Below are 23,325 nucleotides of genomic sequence, written 5' to 3'. Positions count from 1 at the left end.
GCGATGGCATTGTTGCAGTTGTACGAGGGCGTAGACAGTTGGCCACAGGTGAGTGCGTTCGCTGCTCAGGTAACTGCTAATTGGTGCCTTCGGTGGAGCACAGCTCTCTTTGTCGTACAGAGAAACAATTGATATGATGTGATATTTAACAGAATATCCATAAGACATTGTCAGGGTTTCGATATTATAAAAGGTAACAGAAATAGTAATATAAAAACCTTATGATTATTATCATTATGTTATTTGTTATGGTCTAAACTAGTATATTAGTACCTGCCAATATCAATTTGATATCGAAAAGTTTTTCTATCTGTACATAGAAAAGTCCCACCGAATGCAATCAAAATATTTACAAATGCAGTGGAGTGTGAGATCTACAATGAACTAAAGTTTTAAAGGTGTGAAAGGACAATGCGGAGCTATAAGGGCTGTCAGGAAAATGCAAATGCCGACTTACCTGAATCTCAAGAAGGGGTTTCCAACAATGGAGGGCACGACAAAATATTTTCAACTATTTCGAGTGTCTTTTCCAGCAGAGGAGAGGCATAGATCCAGGATTTATGTATGTAAATGCCCGTCCAGCACTCAACCCAAAGGGCTGAGAGTCGAAATTAAGTTGTAATCTTTGTAATTTTTGTCACTCCAAGGGGTTGACAGCGGGCAGCTGCCTCACTCCCTTGACTTCCCCTACATTTTCTTACTTTCTAGGGAGAATGCATAAAGCGACACATTTGTTTTGTAAATATTGCGTTTGTAATTAATGCGCGAATATCGAGAGACACATTTCTCAGCTTTCCGTTTTTTGTCTTTGGGAAAATTTGCATATGGGCCACTACTGGAGTCATTTTTCAATTGAGAGTCATTTTTCATTACGGCCAAAGGGTTTGACAATTCAAATTTGATTCAACATAGATTAATGGGTTCAGAATTTGCTGTTTGGGAAAAATCAGTAAGTCCAAAATGAAATTTTGGTTATTTTCGAGAGGAGAAGTAGAAAATCAATAGGTTTAATATTTTGTGTTTAGTTATTTAAGGATAGGGAGTTACAAATAAACTCCCCAATAATATAGAAAAATACTTGCATTATAATTTCTATGTTATTATCATGGATCTATTTATTAAATTAATAAAAATGTGTTAATATAAGATCTAAAATGAGTTGTAACAAATATTTACTTTGTTACATTTAGGGTGTTCAATTGCGTTGCAAACGTTGTAAAGTGTAAAAGTGTAAGCCAGTTCCAACAACAATTTCTATACAAAAAAAATTTTCAAAAGTAGGCCTTTAAAACTATTTTATATAGAAATTGTTGTTGGAATTGATATACACTTTTACACTTTACAAAGTTTGCAACGCAATTGAACACCCTAAATATAAATAAACAGTTACCCTAATTTCATAATTAGTTTAAAGGTCAAACAATATTGACAGTATTGTTTAATCTAAGCTCTTAAAAACTGCTTTCAAAATTCGATTAGAAGAAAACCTCCTCACTCCTTTAGCAGATTTCCCCTTTCAGTTGATCAAGCCATCAAGCAGTCTTTACTATACTTTTCCCACTTCGTGAAAACCCATCGAGTGATAAATCAACTGAGAAATTTTCACCATTCAATTTGGCACATGCAAAATCATTTTGCAGAAATTTGTAAACACTTTATTGCAACATCCAGTAGCAACCCTTTTTTTTGGTAGCTACTTAAGATGCGACGATTCCATTCAACCGAAAGGACAGACAAAGGGATTTTGCAAAACGGACAGACAGCAGATGATGCGTAATCGAGGAACTCACCGATTCTAACCCCTTGGTGCCACCACCGAAATGCAGCGAGGATCGGATGAACTTTGCATATATACTCGTATACAGTACGTAAGGAATTAATGGAGACTCGGTTCGGTTATTGCCCATGCATAATCCCGTTTAATGTGCTTACTGCGGAGAGCATTTGAATAATGCCCAGTTAACGCTATAATGTGCTTAGTCTCCATCTCGAGGTGTGTTAAACACTTCCTGTCTGGGAATCGGGAGTTCGGAAAATCGGGACCCCGACTTTAATGTCTTTCTGATGCCCGGCTCAAACGCCTCCCCATACTTTTTTCCGCTTGCAACATTTTTATTGAGCTCGGCGCGCAACGAATCCATCAATTTTATTGCCAGCCAGGAATATATATTTTTATTTGCGATCAGCCCCCGAACAAAAACGACACTTCCTGAAACAAAAGAAGCCAGCCAAGTATGGAGAAAAAAAGAGCAAGAATCGTTACAACTGTCGTAAAGTTTCGATGCATTCAGCGACTTTAAGCTGCTTACGCGAGCGGGGCAAAAAATTCTTATAAAATGTATTATGTGATGGTCGTGCAAAGCAGTTTGCGGTTTATCCTTTCAGCAATAAAAGTATCCGATTACGGAATGCACTGGGAACTGGTAGCGGCGACTGGGAACCAAACCGACGAGCCTTCGTCGTCTTCAGCGTCCTGTCAGCGCATAGATCAAATGCTAAAGGACCCAGCTGTGTTCGCTCCTGTTCCTGCGCCTTTTAATTAAAGTTTTAAGCCCCTAAATGTTGCTGCCTGGGTAAAACACTGCGACAAGGGCAAGTTAAATGCCAGTCAAAGCGTTGACATGATATCCCCGCAGTAAACTGACACTGAGTCTGCAAGTCTGGCACTCTGGGATGTGAAACCGAGCTTAGCCAACAGCTGGGCCACTAAAAGGATGAACTTGCCTGCGGATGAGCTCTGCTCTAAAAGGATAGTTGTCCTAACCTGGGAGCAAATGCCGGAGAATAAAGGCCTCTAGTCATATTGATAGCAAAGCCAAATAAAATCGTAAAGTATTGTGTTCCAACAGATTTCCAGGAAACGAGAAAACAAACATTATACAATTAAGCAATTTCCCAATTTATTATTATTATTATTATTATGACCTACATTTTTAAATTAAGCAGATACTTAAGTCAAAGTGAAAACGATTTTGTACCATCTTTCGAGGTACGTTTTTGATGTTACGTAGTACTATTGTACTTAAAAGAAGTTTTTATCCAATCCTCAGTACTTTTCTTATTTTATGTAATAAACGAGAGACCTACAGAGTTTTCTTTAATTCTTTTTATTATTTTAATTTAGTTAATGAAATTCAAATTCAAGAAACTCATTTCAGTCTTAATGGTACCCAGAGAAAATTATACAACGTTTTAGGTGCCGTTTTTATATAAAAACGTTTTAAAAATAAAAATAAAAAATTTTAAAAGTGCAAAGTAAAATAAAATTTGTATGAAGCGTTTTACTTTTTAAAATGTTTCACCCCTTGTTTTGCACCTAAAACTTTTGATAATTTTCTCTGTGTATAAAATTTAATTTGAAACAGCATTTTTTCATAATGTTGTTTCAAACTTCTAAAAAGCGAGAAAAATTTCAGGAAAGTGGAGTACCCATATTTTATTTGGGTTTATTTTGAGAATGAAATCAGACAAGGAAATAGTGAAACTTCTTCCGTTTTGCAGCCCACGACCTATGCACTCTCTAAATATAATACTCGGCATAAAGTTATTGACCCGTACGAGGGCACTGGAGTGTATCTGTCTGGAAAATCCTCAAGTCACATCCTCCCCGACTTTGTGGATCATCTACGGGGAAACTCTAAACCCGATTCTCAAGTGGTTCCCGGTTTTGGGCAACCCCTTGAGAGGATTACAACGGAATTGCATCTGGAGTTACACGAGTGAAATGGCCAGCTGGGTGACTTATTCAAAAACATTTTAAACGGGCACCGGTGTTTTGTCTTTCGGCCTGCCTGCAATCACTCATAATGATTATGGAGGCATTGTCTCTGGTTCCACAACCCTAATGATTCAATTAACAGAGCAGCTGAGGCTAAATCTGCATGGAAACTAAAACTGAGGCTGACCAGTTGCAGTTATTTATGTGTCATGTGGGAAAAACAAAAGGGGTGTCGGGCACTGAGAACTTTTCCCGATTACAAGCCCTTTTGTTTTCATAACTCTGACTCTGGACAAGGTTTTTCTGGTCCTGCGAGATGAGAGGAAAACTCGGCACTGGTCAACCCAAAAGGGAGGCTGTCATGTAAAGGCAAGCTGCTCGGAATCAGGTAAAACTCATCTGCAAACTTGAACAAAGAAATTTGATAAAAAAATCTGGCAAAACTTTAATTCTATGCTGCAGTGATGCTGCTAATCGGGGAGGAAACTGCAAGCAAGTTCATTGCATGTTTTTGGCCCAAAATTAAATTAAATGTTTGATATCACATATTCTATGACTCTTTAGAGTCAATATGTCTGGTAGAGCTGGTGCTTGTTTGCGTATTTCTTTTTTTGATACACTGGGTATGTACATATCTACAATTATAATTGGTCATTTGTCAATTATTTTCGATTTCTTGTAATTTGATTTAATTGGAATAGCAAATATTATTTTACTTTCACAAACATACAGTTTCTTATTTGGATTTTATTGATTTCGCATTCGAATATATTTCTTTTATTTGGATTAACCTAAAGGTGATTTCAGTAATTGACCTGGATTGTTAAACAAGCCAAGTCAAATTTAAAAATTTTAATATCCTCTTAGATAAATATTTATTTAGTTGGTTGTCTCCAGTCATTTTGTATTTATGTTCACTAATGCTAGTGTGCACTTAAAGACTTGGCTTTTTAAGATTTCTTGCCAGTTGACCAACCGATTTTAAAGAACCAAAAAAAACGGAATTTTCAATGGAATTAATTTCCAAATTTAGTTTTTATTTCTCCTCTAATCTCCATAATTAAATTACCCGAGTTTATCTTTGTGCAATAAATTCGGCCAGCTATTCAGAAATTTTAATGAAGTTTCCGTCTCAAATTTAATTTCACATTATTCCTTTGCCCTTTAATTTATGTTTAATATTTTATTGGCTGTCAGTTAATGTTGAAATGAATCCTTCCCATGACAAATTCTCCATTGTCCTGCCACTAAAATGTCCCCAGGAAGGCATTAGAATCCTATTAACTAGCCGCCGCGAATTCAAATATTTTTGCCCAGACAAGGTATGCGTCTCTTTACAAAATTAAGTCGACGAACTGAGGGAAGCGCCGGGACATTTGTTTGAGCAAATCAATTAGTCACAATGACCCTCGGAGGCAGGACAATGGGACTATGACTACGGACTATGGAAGTGTCCCTTTTTGCCGACTGGGGAATTTGTGGACTGCTTCCTGGACATAAGGGCGTTAATTATCGGGCAGAAGAGGCAGACGTTTAATGAATGCACCCGGGGCGAAGCGGAGCTCACGTAATTTAAATTTGCTTAAGGAGATTGCGTGTGTTTTGTTTGGTGTTATGACTTTTTGCCGCTAGCTGGTCGCTTAGTTAGAGGACCGAGTGCCCCTCACCCTCGTCCACTTTAGTTTCCGCTTCCTGTCTTGGCGATGTCGCATCCTTCGAGCAATTAGTGGAGCGATGGGCACACAGGAAGTCTGATTCAGTCTGACAGTCGTCGAGGGTGAGCCATAACTTCTGGACTTACACGAATCGTGGATTTAATTTGGCACTTCCACATCTGTTTTTTTTGATTTTCGGGAGTAGATCCCAATTTTATATGGCCATAAAGTGCGATTTTGGTATGCCCATCCAATGATTTTATGTCACTTTCGGGCAGCTGGACACTGAAAGCCATTATAAAATCGTTTATGGGCCTGACTAAATTGATTGATATATGGCAAGGGGGATATGCTTACAGAGAGCTGGCCTGAATTTTGCCTAAAACCTAATGTCTCATTTAGAAAGTTGGCTCGACCGATATTCTCACATCTGCGCAGGCGCAAAAGTATTATCTTTCAGCAGCCGAATTTCCATATGAATTAAAAAGGATTAGGGTAAGCCTTGGAAAGTATCGGATAACATGGCTGCCAATTAAAAAGATTTTACTTAATTGCAAAAGGAATTACAAAAGATAGTTTGCCTAAAAGACGCAAACATAAAATGCATGATTGATGTGCTGACAGCAGAAAAAAAAAACGTTAAAATAGGAAAGAAAAGTAAGAAAAAACCAAGGAAACTTTCAACCTTTCTCAAGCAAAGTTTTCCCTGCAACCACCTTGGGGAACTGGGAAAACCCAGTCGCAGCTGCCGAGGAAAACTCTGCGCTCCTCATATGCAAATCAGTTTAACCGTCAGTTCATCATTCTTGCCCTGCGAATCCTGCAATTTGAGTAAGCGAGTGACATAATTCCCGACAGCGTGACCAACTTTGATTGATCTGCAGATCGGCGAAAGCGAAAGCAACTTCCAAATGCGACAGGCATGGCGAATCGGAAAACTGGTACAAGGATCACTTTCTCCTTTGTCCTTGGCTGGATCTGCCCGAAAAAGTGTCAGAAATTCAGAAATCACTGCGATTGATCACTTGAGTCCTTAACGTGATGTAGAGCGTGGCTTTTGCATAATTTAGTTAGGGTTTACAAGAGTCTTACAAGGGGATTTATGGGAAAGTGCCTAAGATATGGGAAAGTTGTCAGATATGACAGATCTCTAGTTGCTGCAAAAGAATTTAGTGTCAGGAAATTATAAAAATAAAAAAATAAATGAAAGAAAAACCCGTTCAAAATCTTACAAATTTAAATGATTATTTTACTGAACCAAAAAACTATAAGATTTTTACCTACCGTAGAGGTAAAGGAATGTTAAAGAATGTGGTCGCTGCAACCCACACACTGAATAAAAATTAAATAGATAAAGCGTGTCCCATATTTAGAATGTTAATATTATAGATCCTTAAAATCAATAAGCCAAGTAGGCCATATACCCCATTATTAGGCAAAGACCTTTCACCTAAATCCCCCAACCGCTTTCTCCTTCGTTAGCCAGCACATTGACCCAGAAAAGCCGATCATTAGTCAATGGTCCCATATTTGAACTCTGACCACAGAGTAATGTTAAGTGGACAAAATGCCAGCAGAAAATGCGGAAAAATCACGTCGATTTCTCAGGGAAAACCGCAAGTTGAGACAACCCCTAGAAAGTAGAAAGCGGCATCGGCATCTGAGAACGAAATAGGGAAAGGTGAAAACTCGATACCTAGGCGAATCCCTGCGCTAAGGTCTATAGAAATACCCGGGGGAAGTATTTCGCAAGTCGCTTACCCAAAAATGGCATAAACAATCTCATTGTGCGCACTCGAACCAAATGATGTGTGAGATATCAATTGTCAATCCGACAATGGAAAGTGACAGATCGGTATCTGTAACGTTCGTAATAAAATTAGAAGTTTATTGATTTGTCCTGACACTTTGGCAGAGGAACGGCGAAACGGAGTCTGGGATGCGAAAGGAAACTCACGAATCTGGGACAGATTGATGTCTGCTCTCGCATTATCAATGGGAGTGTCCTTTCTCCACTCCCCTCGTCCTTTTACCCCTTGCTGAGGCTCCTGCTCCTGATGTCCTATAAAAATTATAAGCAATTATATAGAAAGAATTTCCGTTGGCTGGTCGTAAAGTATGCGACTTTATGAGCCCAGTAAATATTTTGATTGCCGAAAATTCGCTAAAAAAAATTAATTTCCGTATCTATTTTTCGCTGACTTTGCACCATTTTTATACCCGTTACTCGTAGAGTAAAAGGGTATACTAGATTCGTGCAAAAGTATGTAACAGCTAGAAGGAAGCGTTTCCGACCCCATAAAGTATATATATTCTTGATCAGGGTCACTAGCCGAGTCGATCTAGCCATGTCCGTCTGTCCGTCTGTCCGTCTGTCTGTCTGTCTGTCTGTCTGTCTGTCCGTCTGTATGAACGCTGAGATCTCAGAAACTACAAAAGCTAGAAGGTTGAGATTTCCCACACATATTCTTTGGCTTCCTACGCAGCGCAAGTTTATTTTAGCCGAGCGCCACGCCCCCTCTAACGCCCACAATCGCCCACTAACGATTTTAAAATGGGTCCTGCGCCCACATCTTTAAAGATTTCCGAGAAGTATAAATGCAATTTTGTTGTGTATATTTATACCTATCGGAATGTAGAAGACATTTTTCAAATCGGACCATTCATTAAAAAGTTATACGCAATCAAAAATTATATATCTATCTCCCTCGCACTCCCTTTAGCTGAGTTACGATTATTAGTCGGGACACCAACCCGACACAGCGTGCGCACTCCCTTTAGCTGAGTGACGGGTATTAGATAGTCGGGACAACAACCCGACTATAGCGTTCCCTCTTGTTTGATGTTTGGAGTCTGACTCGACTGACAAATGAATCCAAACTTCCTGTTGACCACGCCCAAATGCTGTTGATGACCCTCACTTTCAGATTTGAACGAGACCATTAATGACATGAATTGCAGTTCCTTTAAAACTCTTTAGTGTTTGTACTAATTATTATTAATGTGTTTTCAAACCAAAATCAAAAAGGGAAAACGCTGAATGATTTGTGTGTTTGTGGGCTCGTTGAAAAAAAATGCGGGACAGTAGGTTATGGGAACAAACCATTTGAGATTGCAATCTCTAGAGATAAAATGACAATTTAGTTTTCGTTTTTTGAAAAAATGTAATGAAATATGTCTATTATTTTATTTTAATAAATATTACACTTAAAAGACTTTATTTAATTTGTTAAGTAGTATTATATATTATAGAAATATTTATTACATATGTTAAGTTTCTTTAACCTCTCCAAAAGTTGCAGATGCCAATTGAATGAGCTATTCAGCTCACATATTTCTTGTTTTTTTCTTCTCAACTTTTTTGTGTATAAATCTAATTAGCATGTGCTTCGACAATGACTTCAAGCAACTACCACATCACACAATGTCAAGTCAAGCTCTTGAGGAAATCCGTTTAATTTCCCTTAAACCCCAAAAGGCAGCGACAAATTTGGTTGCCCGAGCAGAATTACACAGAAAAGAATTTTGAGTAATAATACTTTAGCACACTGTCGATTTGATCAATACTTTTCATTTTCATAAGGAGGAAAAAAACTATTTGAAGGGTCCATTTACAGTACACTCACAATAAAATTGCTTTGAAAATGTTTAGAAAATAATTGAATTGTAAAACAACATTAACCCAAAATATTTATCTATAAAATTGATGTTCGTATTTCTTATTTTATGAGTTTCTTTGTACTCGTTTTTATCGAAGTGTACTGCCTTCTGAGCTGGTTTGGAAGTACTCTCCTTCCGACTTTGTGTGAAAGTGAAATCGACTCAATTGCGGGCGTGTTCTGTTAGTCTTGCGGTTGCCAGCGACTCCTGCTCCTGGTTTTTTGGTCCTGTGCCCGCACAATTGGTCCAGGTACAAAGTCAGAGATTGCCAAAAGGTGTTGGTAGATGCTTCTTATCCACGGCATTGTGTTAGCCTGCTTGTGTATGCACAGGTGTCATCCTACAGGTGAAATGGATCCTCTCGAGGGCAGAGAACTCGTGCCTGGGCGTCTCCTTTGTTCGGCCGCATAATGAAAGCAAAACGTTCTGAAATATGAATTGAATCTCCTCGAGTGCATTTAATATACATTACGCCCTCGTCCTTTTCCTCCGTTTGCACCTTGCTAATATCCTGGCGCTCCTTAGCCGACAAAGTTGCCAGTAGTTTGCCATCTTCCGCTGTTTGCCGAAAAACTCCCAGGCATGGGGGCCATACAATATCCGCTGAAACGTTTAAGTGAGATTAACAAGTGATGACTGATACCGACTTTGGCACAATCAGGATTCCACCCAGGACCTCGGGGTTGTGTGCTTTCTATTAAATTAAAAGTGGCAAAGGAAAAGCGGAGGAGGAGCTGCTTGCCTCTGGCATAACGTGCAAGCTTTATTGGGAAACACGATTTTCGGCTTAGGAAGCTGTCTTTTCTGCCCTGTCAATAAAACCTTCTTAATCGAGTGTCGAAGGCCCCATAAAATGATAAGAACCTGTTTCTGAAACATATCTATAGTTCAGATTAATAAAATTCCCTGATAACATAAATATTTTAAAACATTTAAAACATGTTCAGATTAGGGTTGTTAAAAAATCGATAGTGGCCACCATCGATGTTTTTGGCTATCGATGGTGGTCACTATCGATACTATCGATAGTATCAACAATTAAAGAAAATAAAAAACAAATTGTTAAAATAAAGAAAAATTATGAAAAACAAATTATGGAAAATGTGTGGTTGACTCATAAGAATTAGGGGGAAAGAAACGGTCTAACTTTTACAGCGATTAAAGTTAAACAAAATTCGATGTTGAGCCTTAACAATTAAAATACCGTCGTGTTCTTAAGTATATTCTTTAAAATACTGTTTTTTCGTTAAAATATACCAAAAGTTGCATGTAAAATTTAATTATTTTTTTGGAGCGATAGTATCGATTGTGGGTTCAAACCATCGATGTTTCCTAAATTTTAAAACCATCGATAGTATCGATAGTGCTATCGATTTTTTTAACAACCCTAGTTCAGATGAAGTTCTCTAATGTATTACCCAATTATAAAAAAATAATAATTGCAAAGAACAAATTAGGGAAATAAAATACTTCGTTTGGGCGAACGCTATTTGTGAAATATAGTATATTTCGATAAAAATATTTTAGTTTGTTTGCTGTATATTAAATGCTAACCCTTGATAACTCCCTAACAAACCGGCTGATGATATTAAAGAAATATATATGTTAAATACTCCTATGTATGTTATATTTTCATCTTGACAATATACCTTGCTTATTTTCTGATGAGCATTTTTTATTATCAGTCATTTGAGTCATACATAAATGTATTTGTTCTTGTAACAGTGATTCCACAGGGCGATAAGCATTTGCTATTAGCAGCAAAGTGCACTTCAAAGGCTTTTAGTCTCTTTCCATCTGAGCTGGGATTATGAACAGTTTTTTTGAAATCTTCACTCTGGCTTGGGCTTTTATCAGCCTAATACCTTTATATGAATTCAAACCACAAGATTGGTCACCAGAAGAGCGCAGAGTTTATGAGCAATTGCGACAACAGGATTGCGGGGTCCTCTCGAATCTTATTCCCGCCCAAAGACTTCGCCGAAGGATCACCGGTGGCAGAAAGTCTTCCCTACTGTCCCAACCTTGGATGGCATTTCTCTATATGCCAAGCGATTTGGAGATGTGTCGCTGTGGAGGCGCCCTTATCTCAGAAAGTATTTGAAATGCTAAGAGGTGTTTGTTAATTACAATTATTTTCTCTGTTTAATTCAGGCTTTGTTCTAACTGCCGCTCATTGCATTAAATTGTGTCCACGGTCCACAGAGTAAGTAAGATTGCCATATCTCAAAAACAAACCTGATCCCGATTCTTGAGCAGATTAAGAGTGCGACTGGGAGAACTCGACTTAACTTCCCCACTCGATTGCACCACCTACAATTATCAAAGTGTTTGTGCGCCACCCGTGGAGGAATTTATTATAGAAAAGTCCATTGTTCACGAGGAATTCAACCCCTTCTCCCCTTGGTTCGATGTTGCCCTGCTGCGACTAAACAGGAAAGTGGTCTTCAAAGGTAAGAACTAAATTAATGTTTTATTTTTTTAATTCTACTTACTTTAATAAATAAATTGTCATTTTATTCAGATCACATCCGACCCATTTGTCTTCCTCTAACCGACGAACTCCTGGCGTTCACCTCGGTTATGGGGCAATCCTACATTGCGGTTGGCTGGGGAAAAACGGAGGATCGGCGTTTTGCCAACAGTACAATGGAGGTCCATATAAGTACTGAGAGATGCTCAGGCGGCAGAGACAGTTCGTTCCTGTGCGCCAGCGGAGATTATGTGGACACCTGTACCGGGGACTCTGGTGGTCCCCTCACCTGGTCGACTCTTTATTTTGGCAAGGTCCGAACGGTACAATTTGGAATTGTCAGCCTTGGGAGTGCAGACTGTGGAATTGGTCAGAAGGCCTACTACATGGACGTACCTACGTTCATGCCTTGGATAATCGGCAAGCTAGCATTGTTACCGGACTTGTAAGTGGACCCTAAGGGTTTACAAAAGTTATTTAACACGAAGAATACTTTTTGCACTTTTGAAGTGTTTAAAAAAGATTACATATTTACTTTCCGCACTCAAAACAAATGTCCTAGGCTTAAAGAGATTTGGTCTATATTCTTTAAAATGTTTAATTTAAGGACATACAAATTAAGGAATTAAAAGTCTGAAAAATATACCCATTAACTAAAATTCAACTCATACCTAGAAAATATTTTTGTTTGGTTTATTTAAAGTTTAAATTTAAAACCTTTAAATTACTTGGAGCAAAAAATAAATAAAAACATTTATAATTCGTTTGGCCAATCTTTCTTTTTAAATATATAAAAAACATAATAATGTTCTATATATGTATATGCCAGGCTTTACCCAAAAACTTTCGTCATGGGCCCTGCTTAATCACAACTTTCTAACTTTTATGATACATGATTATGAATCAATGAATCTAATTCCCGTTCATTGCGGTTAAATGTGGCTTGTTCTGTTTCTTAGGAACTATGCTTCAAGTTGAAGCTTCGACTTTACAATGAAACAGAAATTTTTATTTTAGCACCAAAACTTTGGGCGCCACAGTTTTTTGCGGTTTTTGAGTATTAGAGGGGTGTTGCACCTTGATGAAACAAACTTGCGATGCGTAGGAACTCCTAGAATCTGCATGCTCAATGCCAATCCTTTAACTTTTATAATTTTCGAGAACTCTCGTTCATACAGACAGACAGTAGGAAGGACGGGCATGGCAAGATCGACTCGGCTAGTGACGCTGAGCAAGAACAAATATACTGTATAAGGTCGGAAAGCCATCCTTTTACTTGTTACATACTTTACGTGGAATACACCCTTTTACTCTACGAGTAACGGGTATCAAATCTTTGTCAAAAAATGTGCCATCGAAAAAAAATTTGGGACATTTTGGTGACCAAAGGGTCCAACACTAAAAGAATTTGCATTCAATCGCTTGGGAGCCTTTTTGTTGTAAACTAGTGTAATTTATTCAGAACCAAAACATATACTTACACTTTGAAAATATACCTAAGTTTTTCCCAGTTTCTGATTAAAGTTTATTATTATCAGTCATTTGAGTCACACGTAAACTTAGTTGCTCTTCTAGGAAAATTCGCAGGCTGATAAGCCTTTGTTTTTAGCAGCTATTGCACTTCAATGGCTTTCAGTCTCTTTCGATCTGTGCTTGGATCATGAACAGTTTTATTGAGATCTTCACTCTGGTTTGGGCTTTCATCAGCCTAATACCTTCATATGAATTGAAACCACAGGATTGGACACCAGAAGAGAGCAGGGTTTACGAGCATTTCCGGCAACTGGATTGCGGGGTACGAAAAATTCCCTTGAGGATCACTGGTGGCAGAAAGTCCTTCCCAATGTCTCAGCCTTGGATGGCATTTCTCTATATTCCGAGTGATTTAGAGATGTGTCGCTGTGGAGGCGCCCTTATCTCAGAAAGTATTTATAATGCCAAAAGGAATCGTGTACTTTAAATATAAATATTTTCATTGTTTAATTTAGGATATGTTCTAACTGCCGCCCATTGCATTAAATTGTGTCCACGGTCCACAGAGTAAGTAAGATTAAAATAGTTATCACCAGAACTGATCCCAATTCTTAAGCAGATTAAAAATACGACTGGGTGAACACGACTTAGCTTCTCCTTTGGACTGCGCCACCTACAATAATGAAAGCGCTTGTGCCCCACCTGTGGAAGAATTTACTATAGAAAAGTCGATAATTCACGAGGAATTTAATCCCTTCTCACCTTGGTTCGATGTTGCCCTGCTGCGACTAAACAGGAATGTGGAATTTAAAGGTAAAAAATCCATGATATTTGGAAAATGTTTAACCCCCAAATACTTTGTTTTAGATCACATCCGACCCATTTGTCTTCCTCTAACTGACGAACTCCTGGCTTTTACCTCAGTTATGGGGCAATCCTACATTGCAGTTGGCTGGGGAAAAACGGAGGATCGGCGCTTTGCCAACAGTACAATGGAGGTCCATATTAGTACTGAGAGATGCTCAGGCGGCCGGGACAGTTCGTTCTTGTGCGCCAGCGGAGACATTGTGGACACCTGTACCGGGGACTCAGGTGGTCCTCTCACCTGGAGGAATCTTTATTTTGGCAAAGTTCGAACGGTACAATTTGGAGTGGTCAGCCTAGGGAGTGCAGACTGTGGAATTGGTCAGAAGGCCTATTACATGGACGTTCCTACTTTTATGCCTTGGATAATCCGAAAGCTTGCAGAATTTTCCAACTTGGTTTAGGTGGCGGTTGAAGTATGAAATATCAATACTCTGACTCAAATTCTATGTAATATATATTTCTGATTTATAGAAATAAAAATGTGCAATAGAGATTGTTGAAGATTAATGTTATTTTGTATTTTATTTCGATGTGTTCTGTGGGCGAATGTCTTAGTTATCGGTCTTTTTAATTACACTACACTCTCAGTTTTTGAAATCTAGTAGCTCCTGTTCGTTGTGTCTTTAAGATCGAAGCATTTAAATCCCGAACTCTCTAAAGCTGAACAAGAAAACTGAGACCCGTTCACATTTTAAAACAATTGTTTTGATAGAATTTTATAACCAAAGCTACGTAAGAATTAAAATGTCGCACCAAATTGGAGTCATGTGCTTGGGTCACACGGACTCAGTGGTGGAGTTATCCTTCAGCAAGGACTGTGGCTCGGGCTTTTACCTGGCCTGCGCAGGACTCGACGGAATGGTGTCGCTGCGACATGGTGACACTGGCAACTGGATTGCGAATCTAAAGAAGCACAAGGAGAGCGTGTGGACCGTGTGCTTCAGCGAGGATGCCAGGATCCTGGCCAGTGGCGGAGGTGATAAAAAAGTCCGCATCTGGGATGCCTTGCTGGGGAAGCAGCTGTCGAGGTATCCGCATCGGGAAACAGTATCCTGTTTGGACCTGAATCCCACGGCCAGTCGAATGGTAAGCGGTTGCCTCGGCCAGAATCCATGCGTTACCCTCTTCGACCTGGAAAAGTCGAGCAAGAAGCCCTTGATGGAATTCCGGGGTCACAAGCGTGGTGTGCGGGATGTCATCTTCTGCTTGGAGGAGCGCTGCATCCTCACCTCCTCCTACGATCGCTCGGTGAAGATGTGGGATTGCCTGACCGGGGCACACACCCACTCCATAGAGCTACCGCACCACGCCAAGTCCATGGAGCTGCACTACGATCGGGAGATAGTCACCATATCCTTTTCCCACGGCGTGTTCTTCCTGGATCCCCAGAAGTTCGAGATCCTAAAGCACCGAAAGTTACCCTACAAAGTGACGGCGGCCGCGTTGCATCCCAACAAGGAGAGCTACGCGTGTGGCAACAGTGAGGGTAACGTCTACAAGTACGACTACGCCACTGGGAATACCTTGGGGGTCTACCATCCCGACGATAAGTCGCCCGTTTGTTTCCTGCGGTTCAGTCCTGACGGCGAAATATGTGCCATGGGCCTGGAAAATGGAAATATCACTCTCTGGCGACAGAACATGGACAAGAAGTACGGGCTGTGGACTAGTATTAGCTCCTGGGAAGACGACGATGATGATGACGGAGATGTGAACGAATCCGTCAGTTAAATCAGTTGGACCCCCTACACAACTGTACCCTGCTTTGATTCGAGTTCCCGAGTTGGTTAATTTTGTTTTTGTTCGTTCAGCATCATCATTCCCCACAATCGAAGTCAGGCAAGGGTCACGTTTCTTTCCCTCTAATAAATTTGTCTTGTGATTGAAAACCCCCAAATGCCCGAGCGATCTACCTGGCTTTTATGGCCATCGGAATCTCTTTTTCCAACCTGTTTTGTGGATGATTTTCGAAAGGATTTCGGTTATTTTTCAACGTTGAACGATCGCCGACGTTGATTGCCTCGCTGCTTTATGGCGTTTCTCACCCGATGCAGTCATAAATGCGTTTTTTATTATTATTTGAGTTCGGTCAGGGAGTTGGGAAGTCGGGGGGCATGGATAATACATGGAATATGTATCCAAAGTGACTGAGGTTTTCCTCCTTTTTTTGGGGTAGTTTGGCGGCAGATAGCATATACAAATACCGAGGGCCAGGAGATACATCTCTGACTGATCTGCTTTGCTGACCTAAGATACCTTAGGACTTGACAACTTCTTGACTCGATGCCTCTGTTTGTTTATCTTTCTTTGGGTTCGCTCTCCTCAAATGGTTTTTCATAAATATTTATAATTTCCTGGCTGATAAAACGAGTTCCTCGCTTCATGCTGGGCCAACGTATTTTCCAAAACACGTTTTCCACGCGTTTACCAGGAAAAGGAAACCTTTTCCCACAACCTCCTTGGGTTTTTGTCCAACTAGAGACGAGACTGTTCCAATAAAATGAGTTGTCATGCTAGGTTTCTCCGTGGTCAGCACAAGTGCCTGTTCGTTGATTGATGATTTGAGTGGAAAGTAGCACAGTAGCCGCAGGATCAGGAAAGGATTAGCCTCTACGGTAGCCAGTCCAAATATTTGCATACTGGCCCTACTATTTGCATTCCACTTTGGGGAAAATCCATCAATAACTCTCGATCTGACCGCAATTTGTCCGAGCAAAAGATTCAAGATAGGTAAAAGTCATTTATATATGTCCTGTGCAGAGATTTTGTAATATTAATGATTGGTCATTTGCCAGGGAGAAATGCTTTGTAACACTTGGTGTAAATCGGCTAGCCTGCTTGTGTGTTTTGATAGGGATCACTGCGATTAAGGTTGAGATATATAAATGGTTTTCCTGCTCAAAGGAGTGTCTAAAGGTCAGAAAAGAGTGGAGATATTAATATAATTAATGCCTAAATCAAAGGATCATTCGTATCCAAAAGGGTTTTTGTTATTAAAAAACCATTAAAAGAAAATACCGTTGAAGATTTGTATCCTGACTTAAAATTTTCTCATTCTGGATCTCTTTTATTATTATTCATTAGGATAATTTTTAAATTCTGAAATTATTTCACATGTCACAGATAGAATCGGACTTTTCTTCAATATTTTTTTTGCAATCCAAAGGCTATATTACTTGTTGGTAACTTTACCTCCCCTTTATTAGTTAATTTTTTAAAATGAAACACTCCCACAACAAGTTGGGCTGAACCCTTGAAGTATCCTTAGTCGTAGCACACCTGCCTAGCAAAATTTCCAAAATTGCGGTCACAGTTCCGTGAGCTGAACAGTTTTTATGGTAATTTCCTTACGGAACCGAGAATATTTGAAAAGTATCTTACGGCAATTTCGAGCGTTACTTAGCCGGCTGGTCATGCTCGCTGAACATTTGCACCCCCACCGGAACACGTGGCACATCGGGCCAGGTTCTTGGCTCTATATGGTCCTATATGAAGTGGGATATCTTGAGCCTCCTCCTGGGGTGAAATGGGCTGGCTTGATTGTGTGCTGTGTGTTGAGGCGATAAGACGCGTTGCATTCGAAATGAGTGTAACGTATATTTTATACAAGACCGTGCAGGACTGGACTTCGTTGAGGTTTTATTAGATACGAGATAATGTTTTACAGACCGCGACCTTTGGCTAGGAAACGCTGATAATGTTTGCCCAGGTCTTATCGGGGAATAGTTAAGTGCATATTAGGGAATAACCGATTAGATCGCAGTTCGATCCAACCAGCATTAAAGACTCCAATCATCCGAATACCTTGAGTATCGTCTAGTACCCGCACGTTCCACGACAATCCTTTAGGATCTGCCCTTATAAACGAGGACACTTGAGAACCGCTTTTCCACCTCTTTTCTCCGCCTTTTTCCGCGTGTGTTGACACAACCCATATAAACCTTGTAGTTGCCAGGATATCCTGCTCGGGAGGAAATTACTTAAAGGGATCACGAACTCTTCCCCCTTTTCGAAAAACTCCTTCTTGAGTTGTTTATGTTTTCAGGCATGACTGCAACCGAACGCCAGTAGAATTCTCAAATTTGTTAAAAAGTGTGTAAATTCACGTTGCTTTTCTTTTTGAGGGGAGGGTGTGTCCCATAAACAGAGACCGAACCACAAGGGATCGGATCGTATGGGAGTGTTGAGGGAAGAATTATGGATGATGCTGCCTAATCGAACGGTCGTCAAACGATCTCTGCCTTTTTTGGGGTGATTGCACTCAGTTTTTTCTATTTTTTTCTCGTGTTTTTGTGTGGAAAGCCAAGAGGTTTTTCTTTTATTTCGTCGAGTGCAAAGGACAAAGCAAATGATGTCTTTAGTCTTCGAATCTGACTTTCAGGGTTTTGTTCCTTTTCTCTCCTTTTAATTTAATTGGATTTGTGCAAACAATATAAATCTCGTTTTATTGCTTTTGGTAGTGTAATTAAATTTTTTACGATTTTGCACATGAAAAGAAGTTTCGGAAAATGCAGCATGAAATGAGCAGAAAACTTTGGTTGTAAAAAATGAGCCATAACGGAAATTTGAAAAACCCATTGCTGTAACAATGAGGAAACGGGGAAATTCGAAATAGACATGGGCTGTATTTACTGGACCAGTGCCCCACATTGCAAGCGCGATTTTCCCCATGGCAACACGAGGAAAGTGAAAAGAATCGGTGCCCCAAATCGCCCCCCGCCACGCCCCTTCGACAGCTAAAAATCCAGTTTGAGGCCAAACAAACCGAAGCCAAAACATTTTTTTACTTTCGTATCTTCCCATCGCAATCGCAACCAAAAGTACAGCTCCACCGATGCAACAACAAACAAAAAGGCAGCGAGCACGCGGATGGAAAAGGAGAGAGATGGGTAGATAGTGTGAGAGAGAGAAGAGGAGATAGGGAGTGAAAGAGAGGGCAAGTTAGGCCGACTTTTTTGATACGCTCTATTAGGGGAACTTTGTTTTAGCTTATGTCGTTCTTGGAGTATTCCAAAACTTATTTCAATATTCGGTCGCTTTAGGTGGAAGTTATATTTTGATATTTTTATCTTTGGTTTGAAAAAAATCTAAAATTTTATGGGAACGCTTTTTTAAGATTTATGAAACTACATTTGAAAAAGTTTAATTTATTTTCAATATCTACTCATAAATTATAATTGGTTAAAAAATATTTTTATATTTTATCAGTATGAGTGGTTCTTATTTTCAGTTGTTTTTTTAATCCCTAACACTGAAATTTTTAAGAAGTGCATTGCCCCTTCGACATGCTCAACTCCAAGGAAAAGCGCATTCAAACCCAACCGCTGTGTTCTCTTTCTCCCCGTCCCTGTCGCTCCCGTTGGGTCTCCGATCGTTTTGAATTCGAGGGTTGCTGCACAGAGAGCGCGGTTCGCTCTGCATTTCGAGCTGGCAACGCCTCTGGTGGTTGTTTGACGTTTGCTTTTGCTCTGTGTTTTATTTATCATTTATTCGTTTCTCCGAGTTCGTCAAGAGAGGTTCGCCCGATCGGTAGCGCTATATCCCAAAGTCCCAGTGCGCAGTGCGCTGAATACCCGAAAAAGTCAACAAACCTCGCTGTTACAACGACTGCAAGTTGTATAAATAAACATAACCCATTGTGCTGCCACAGGGCATTCATCCAATACGAAACTGAAAAGAGAGACACAAGCGCTGCGACTTGTGAGTGATATTGCAGTGCAGTGTGCCTAAACCACCAACTGAAAACCGTAACCGAGTGCTATTAGACCAAGGCCTTTGTTTATAATTAACTTATAAACAATTGCAGTGTGAAATTTCACTTTAGAAGGCAGCAAAACGCAAAAAAGAAGCTGCCACACAGCGCACACTCGCTCCAGCTCTCCCACACACACGCAGGCGAGCGTGTGGAGACCGTGATTTGTATTCGTGTGGAGACTGCTCTCTCTCGCTCTTTTGGGGCTGCCCGAAAACAAAGTTTTGGCGCCAAAAGTTTGACAGTTCGCTTTGGCGTGCGATTCGCAAACAAGTGGCGAGAAATCTGCGTCCCAAAACAGAGCAGAAAAACATTAAAAACAGATACTAGACTACTAAATCAAGATGGTCAGTGCCCGAGTCCTGAACCCCGTGATGCTGAGCGAGTTCTGCAAGATGAGCAGCAGTCCGGCGGTTAGTCGCAACTTGCCCTGCGGTCGCCAGTTGAATCGCATCAAGCGTGACCTCTTCGGCAGCTCCAAATCCGCCGAGGGTTCCACCAACAAAACGTGAGTCTCCGAATTAGCAATTGCAATTTACCCCGGAAGCTAACAAAACACTCTTTACAGACCCTTCAATGCCGAACTGGAGCGCCACCAGGAAATGGCCACGCAAAAGTGGGGCTTCGACTTCCGCGCCGGCTGCCCACTGGCCGAGAAATCCTCCTTCATCTGGGAACGCGTCAGCTTCCAGGAGTCCAGCTTCGCCCCGGAGATGTACACCCTCACCCGGGCCGCCCACGTTCGTCCATCCGCCGACAGCAGTCCCAGCGACATGGACGTCCTGGTCAACGAGCGCTCCGAGCGCGAGAACTTTGGCTCCAACCTGGTCAACTCCTCGCTAGAGTCCAACACGGATAACGACTCCTGCTACGACTCCCAGGACGAGTCGCTGACGACGCGATTCAGCTCCTCCAACTTGGCCAGCACCTCCTCGATCGTCCTGCGCAAGCGACAGCCAAAAATCACAGGTGAGTTTCGCCCGGGGGTTGGTAATATATGTATGCCATTGCAACTTGATCAGCGGAGCTTGACGGTTCCCAGGGTCAAGCTTCAATGCACTTTGATAGTCGTTACAATTTTGTTTATTTTCGGTTCTCAAGATTCAATTGAGGAAGTTTTTTGAGGAACTTTATCGAGAATTAGGGGCTTGTTTGTAAACTGATTGTTATAAACTTGGTTCGGGATTAGGAGGGTTCCAATAGGAATTTTTGGGGATACAAACTAAGGATCTGTTAGTGCATGCTTTTAAACCGAACCAGAATTAAATAAAGTGGAATAGTCAACCGTAACCGCTGTTCAATAACGTTCATGTTACCAAAACTCTAAAGGGGGTTGTTCTATGGGTTTCCCTTACTGTTCGAGTCCACTCCCTCCGCCTTTTTTTCTTTATTTTCAATTCCCAGGAACCATGAACATTTAGTAGTGGGCGTTTCTTGTGGAACTTAAACCCAAATTATAGCAATTAGCCAGTGCTTTGTGGGAGATTTATTTTCGTCTAAAAGGGTTAGTCGAAGCTGACTGCAGCTGTTTCAGCTCTTCACCTCTTTACCTCCCAAAACCAAACGATTCTGATGTGATCCTCGGCTGCGCGGGGGATGGTTTCCAGATCGATCGCATGCGGGCTGGCTTGCTGCATCTATAAATGCCAACAGCTGTGACTCCGCTTTGTCTATGGCCTGACCTCATTATTGAAAACGAGAGAGAGGGGTCTGGGGATCGGCTTTCAATGCACCACCATCCAGAGTCCGTGGCTTTATCAAGCCTCCCTTTGATTGCTTTGTACTACGCTGAGTTTTTTTTTATGTATATGCCACTCACACATGCATGTGTAATTACAATCATAAAAAGTGTCTGTTCGGGGCATTATAAATGCACCCGCATCGGTTGGCCAGTTGGGAAGCCCTTGAATCCCTTAAAGCCCCGAAGAGGAACTTTTTTCTACTTTGGCCACTAAGCTAGAATGCGTAATTTATGCAGCTATGCAGCACCACCACTCTTGCTTTCACTGGACTACCTGAAAAACCGGCTGAGGACTGACTGTCTGGCTGCCGTCTGGCATTTATTTGCTACCCCTGTGTAGATCTGCAACCCTCTGTTAGGGAACTGCTGCCGGCCACGTGCCACAATCTGGGAATCTACCCGAAACCGAAATCAAAATGTGCAAAAACAGGCGGCGCCTGCTGTTTAGGGATCAATGACTTGTGGATAGGGACAGCCGGAAGTGCAGCAGCTGACTTTGATTTGGCAATAACATGTAACACGTAATTATAACTAACGTTCTCTCTCTTTTTTGTTTGCAGAATTCATGAAGGAGCGCAAGCGTTTGGCTCAGGCCCCCAAGAAACTATCGCCCGCAAAGCGCCTGCGCACCAGTTCTCCCAGCTCATCCGCCAGCTCGAGCTCCAGCGGAGGATTCGGATTGGGGACGCACTTCGGGGCGATGCTGAAGCGCCCGCGCCACAACTAACGCTCCAGATTCGCTGGCCAACCCACCGAATTGCAATTTGTAATTTTACATATGATTTTTTTATAAGCCACTGCGATTGTGTAGTATTTCATAATTTTTTATTACGAACCTTTTATGCAGTGCAAGGGCGACAGTTGCGAATATTAATCGTTAGTCTTCAACTACTCGTAACCAGTAATTAGTTGTAAGCCAACCAGTAAGCTCGAGCTACATGAAACTTTTTAGATTTCTCTAGTGAGAAATGCCATAAACTAAGTGATTAGTTCTTAACAACAACCAACTATTGAACTAGAAGAGAGAGAGACCACAAGCTAAATGGAATTAGTCTTAACTATCTTGAAGCCAACCGAAATTTAACCTTTATAACGATGGAATACTAACTTTATATAACTTTGTAAAATCCCTTCAAAACTCTTTGGCAACTTTTGCATTTGAAATTTGCCAGGAAAACAAAACTTAACCCTGTTCTGGCCTGCCAGCTTATCCAGAAACTGAAACTCGGGCCAGAACAGAATTGAATTTTGTTTTGCACTTTTGGGTCGCTAAAACGGAGCCCCAATAAGCCGGTTTTCGGCTCATTGCCGCCTTGTTTTTTCGACCTACTAACCTTGTCCCCAATTCGACCAGTGAAAAACAAACAAAAAAAAGAGGAATGCCTTTGAAATATTTTCGTCAATTTCTGCACGTTTGGATGCCTTGTTTATACGATTGCCGCCGAATGCACACAAATTGTCGCGCTCTCATTTCTTAACTAGTGGTAAAAATGTCTTTTATGATTTGCTATGATCTCTGCGCAAGTTATGAAAACAATTTTGCCAAAAACTATTATGTACAAAAACCTAGATTACCATAATATACACATAGGCAGAGCCTATTCTTCATAACACTTATACAAAGCATATATTTGTAAGCCTAACTAAGAACAAAATCCAAAGTATTCTCCTAATATTTATATGTATAGATACTCTATGTATAATAAATCATACGCAACTCATACTTCAATAAAACAAAACACAAAACAACGCCGAATGTTCTATTTAAAAACTACAAAAATACACAAAAAACACCAGCATAAATTCATTTACATGTTTGTTTGTTATGCATTGACTCCTATTCCAATCCATTGCTTTGGTTGTAACCGTAGCTGTAAACTGTAGCTTATTAACATAATTTTGTACATTTTATATGTTAATATTTGTTTTTCTGCAATAAATTGTTTTTGATTTTCTAGTTGGTAGTAAACAATTAGTGTTTTCTCA

General features: G+C 40.4%; 4 protein-coding genes across 4 annotated transcripts; all 4 read left to right on the top strand.

Moving 5' to 3' along the window:
- The first annotated feature begins 10,828 nt into the window (after window positions 1-10,828).
- Window positions 10,829-12,107, top strand: LOC138912619 (serine protease grass-like). Its single transcript, XM_070213763.1, has 4 exons — window positions 10,829-11,129; window positions 11,188-11,239; window positions 11,293-11,486; window positions 11,558-12,107. Exons 1-4 carry the CDS (start codon window positions 10,844-10,846, stop codon window positions 11,953-11,955), a joined length of 930 nt encoding a protein of 309 aa, XP_070069864.1. The 5' UTR covers window positions 10,829-10,843; the 3' UTR covers window positions 11,956-12,107.
- A 1,039-nt stretch (window positions 12,108-13,146) lies between these two features.
- On the top strand, window positions 13,147-14,353 carry LOC108067793 (serine protease grass). Its single transcript, XM_070213597.1, has 4 exons — window positions 13,147-13,431; window positions 13,495-13,546; window positions 13,599-13,792; window positions 13,847-14,353. The coding sequence occupies exons 1-4, from the start codon at window positions 13,167-13,169 to the stop codon at window positions 14,245-14,247; spliced, it is 912 nt and encodes a 303-aa protein (XP_070069698.1). The 5' UTR covers window positions 13,147-13,166; the 3' UTR covers window positions 14,248-14,353.
- A 117-nt stretch (window positions 14,354-14,470) lies between these two features.
- Window positions 14,471-15,737, top strand: LOC108067798 (serine-threonine kinase receptor-associated protein). Its single transcript, XM_017156999.3, has one exon. It carries the CDS (start codon window positions 14,591-14,593, stop codon window positions 15,575-15,577), a length of 987 nt encoding a protein of 328 aa, XP_017012488.3. The 5' UTR covers window positions 14,471-14,590; the 3' UTR covers window positions 15,578-15,737.
- Window positions 15,738-19,318: 3,581 nt separating this feature from the next.
- Window positions 19,319-23,311, top strand: dap (cyclin-dependent kinase inhibitor dacapo). Its single transcript, XM_017157063.3, has 3 exons — window positions 19,319-20,106; window positions 20,167-20,567; window positions 21,900-23,311. The coding sequence occupies exons 1-3, from the start codon at window positions 19,943-19,945 to the stop codon at window positions 22,064-22,066; spliced, it is 732 nt and encodes a 243-aa protein (XP_017012552.2). The 5' UTR covers window positions 19,319-19,942; the 3' UTR covers window positions 22,067-23,311.
- Window positions 23,312-23,325: the final 14 nt, after the last annotated feature.

Source organism: Drosophila takahashii, chromosome 2R, assembly GCF_030179915.1.
Source record: "Drosophila takahashii strain IR98-3 E-12201 chromosome 2R, DtakHiC1v2, whole genome shotgun sequence".
Taxonomy (NCBI): Eukaryota; Metazoa; Arthropoda; class Insecta; order Diptera; family Drosophilidae; genus Drosophila; species Drosophila takahashii.
This window is presented reverse-complemented; position numbering and strand designations above follow the sequence as displayed.

Bases quoted from the DNA above. Each gene is read 5' to 3' on its own strand.
- LOC138912619 (XM_070213763.1), top strand. From the start codon at position 10,844: ATGAACAGTTTTTTTGAAATCTTCACTCTGGCTTGGGCTTTTATCAGC. The intron at 11,130-11,187 runs GTATTTGAAATG...TGTTTAATTCAG, and splicing joins AGGCGCCCTTATCTCAGAAA to GCTTTGTTCTAACTGCCGCT. The intron at 11,487-11,557 runs GTAAGAACTAAA...CATTTTATTCAG, and splicing joins CAGGAAAGTGGTCTTCAAAG to ATCACATCCGACCCATTTGT.
- LOC108067793 (XM_070213597.1), top strand. From the start codon at position 13,167: ATGAACAGTTTTATTGAGATCTTCACTCTGGTTTGGGCTTTCATCAGC. The intron at 13,432-13,494 runs GTATTTATAATG...TGTTTAATTTAG, and splicing joins AGGCGCCCTTATCTCAGAAA to GATATGTTCTAACTGCCGCC. The intron at 13,547-13,598 runs GTAAGTAAGATT...ATTCTTAAGCAG, and splicing joins TTGTGTCCACGGTCCACAGA to ATTAAAAATACGACTGGGTG.
- LOC108067798 (XM_017156999.3), top strand. From the start codon at position 14,591: ATGTCGCACCAAATTGGAGTCATGTGCTTGGGTCACACGGACTCAGTG.
- dap (XM_017157063.3), top strand. From the start codon at position 19,943: ATGGTCAGTGCCCGAGTCCTGAACCCCGTGATGCTGAGCGAGTTCTGC. The intron at 20,107-20,166 runs GTGAGTCTCCGA...CACTCTTTACAG, and splicing joins GAGGGTTCCACCAACAAAAC to ACCCTTCAATGCCGAACTGG. The intron at 20,568-21,899 runs GTGAGTTTCGCC...TTTTGTTTGCAG, and splicing joins GCGACAGCCAAAAATCACAG to AATTCATGAAGGAGCGCAAG.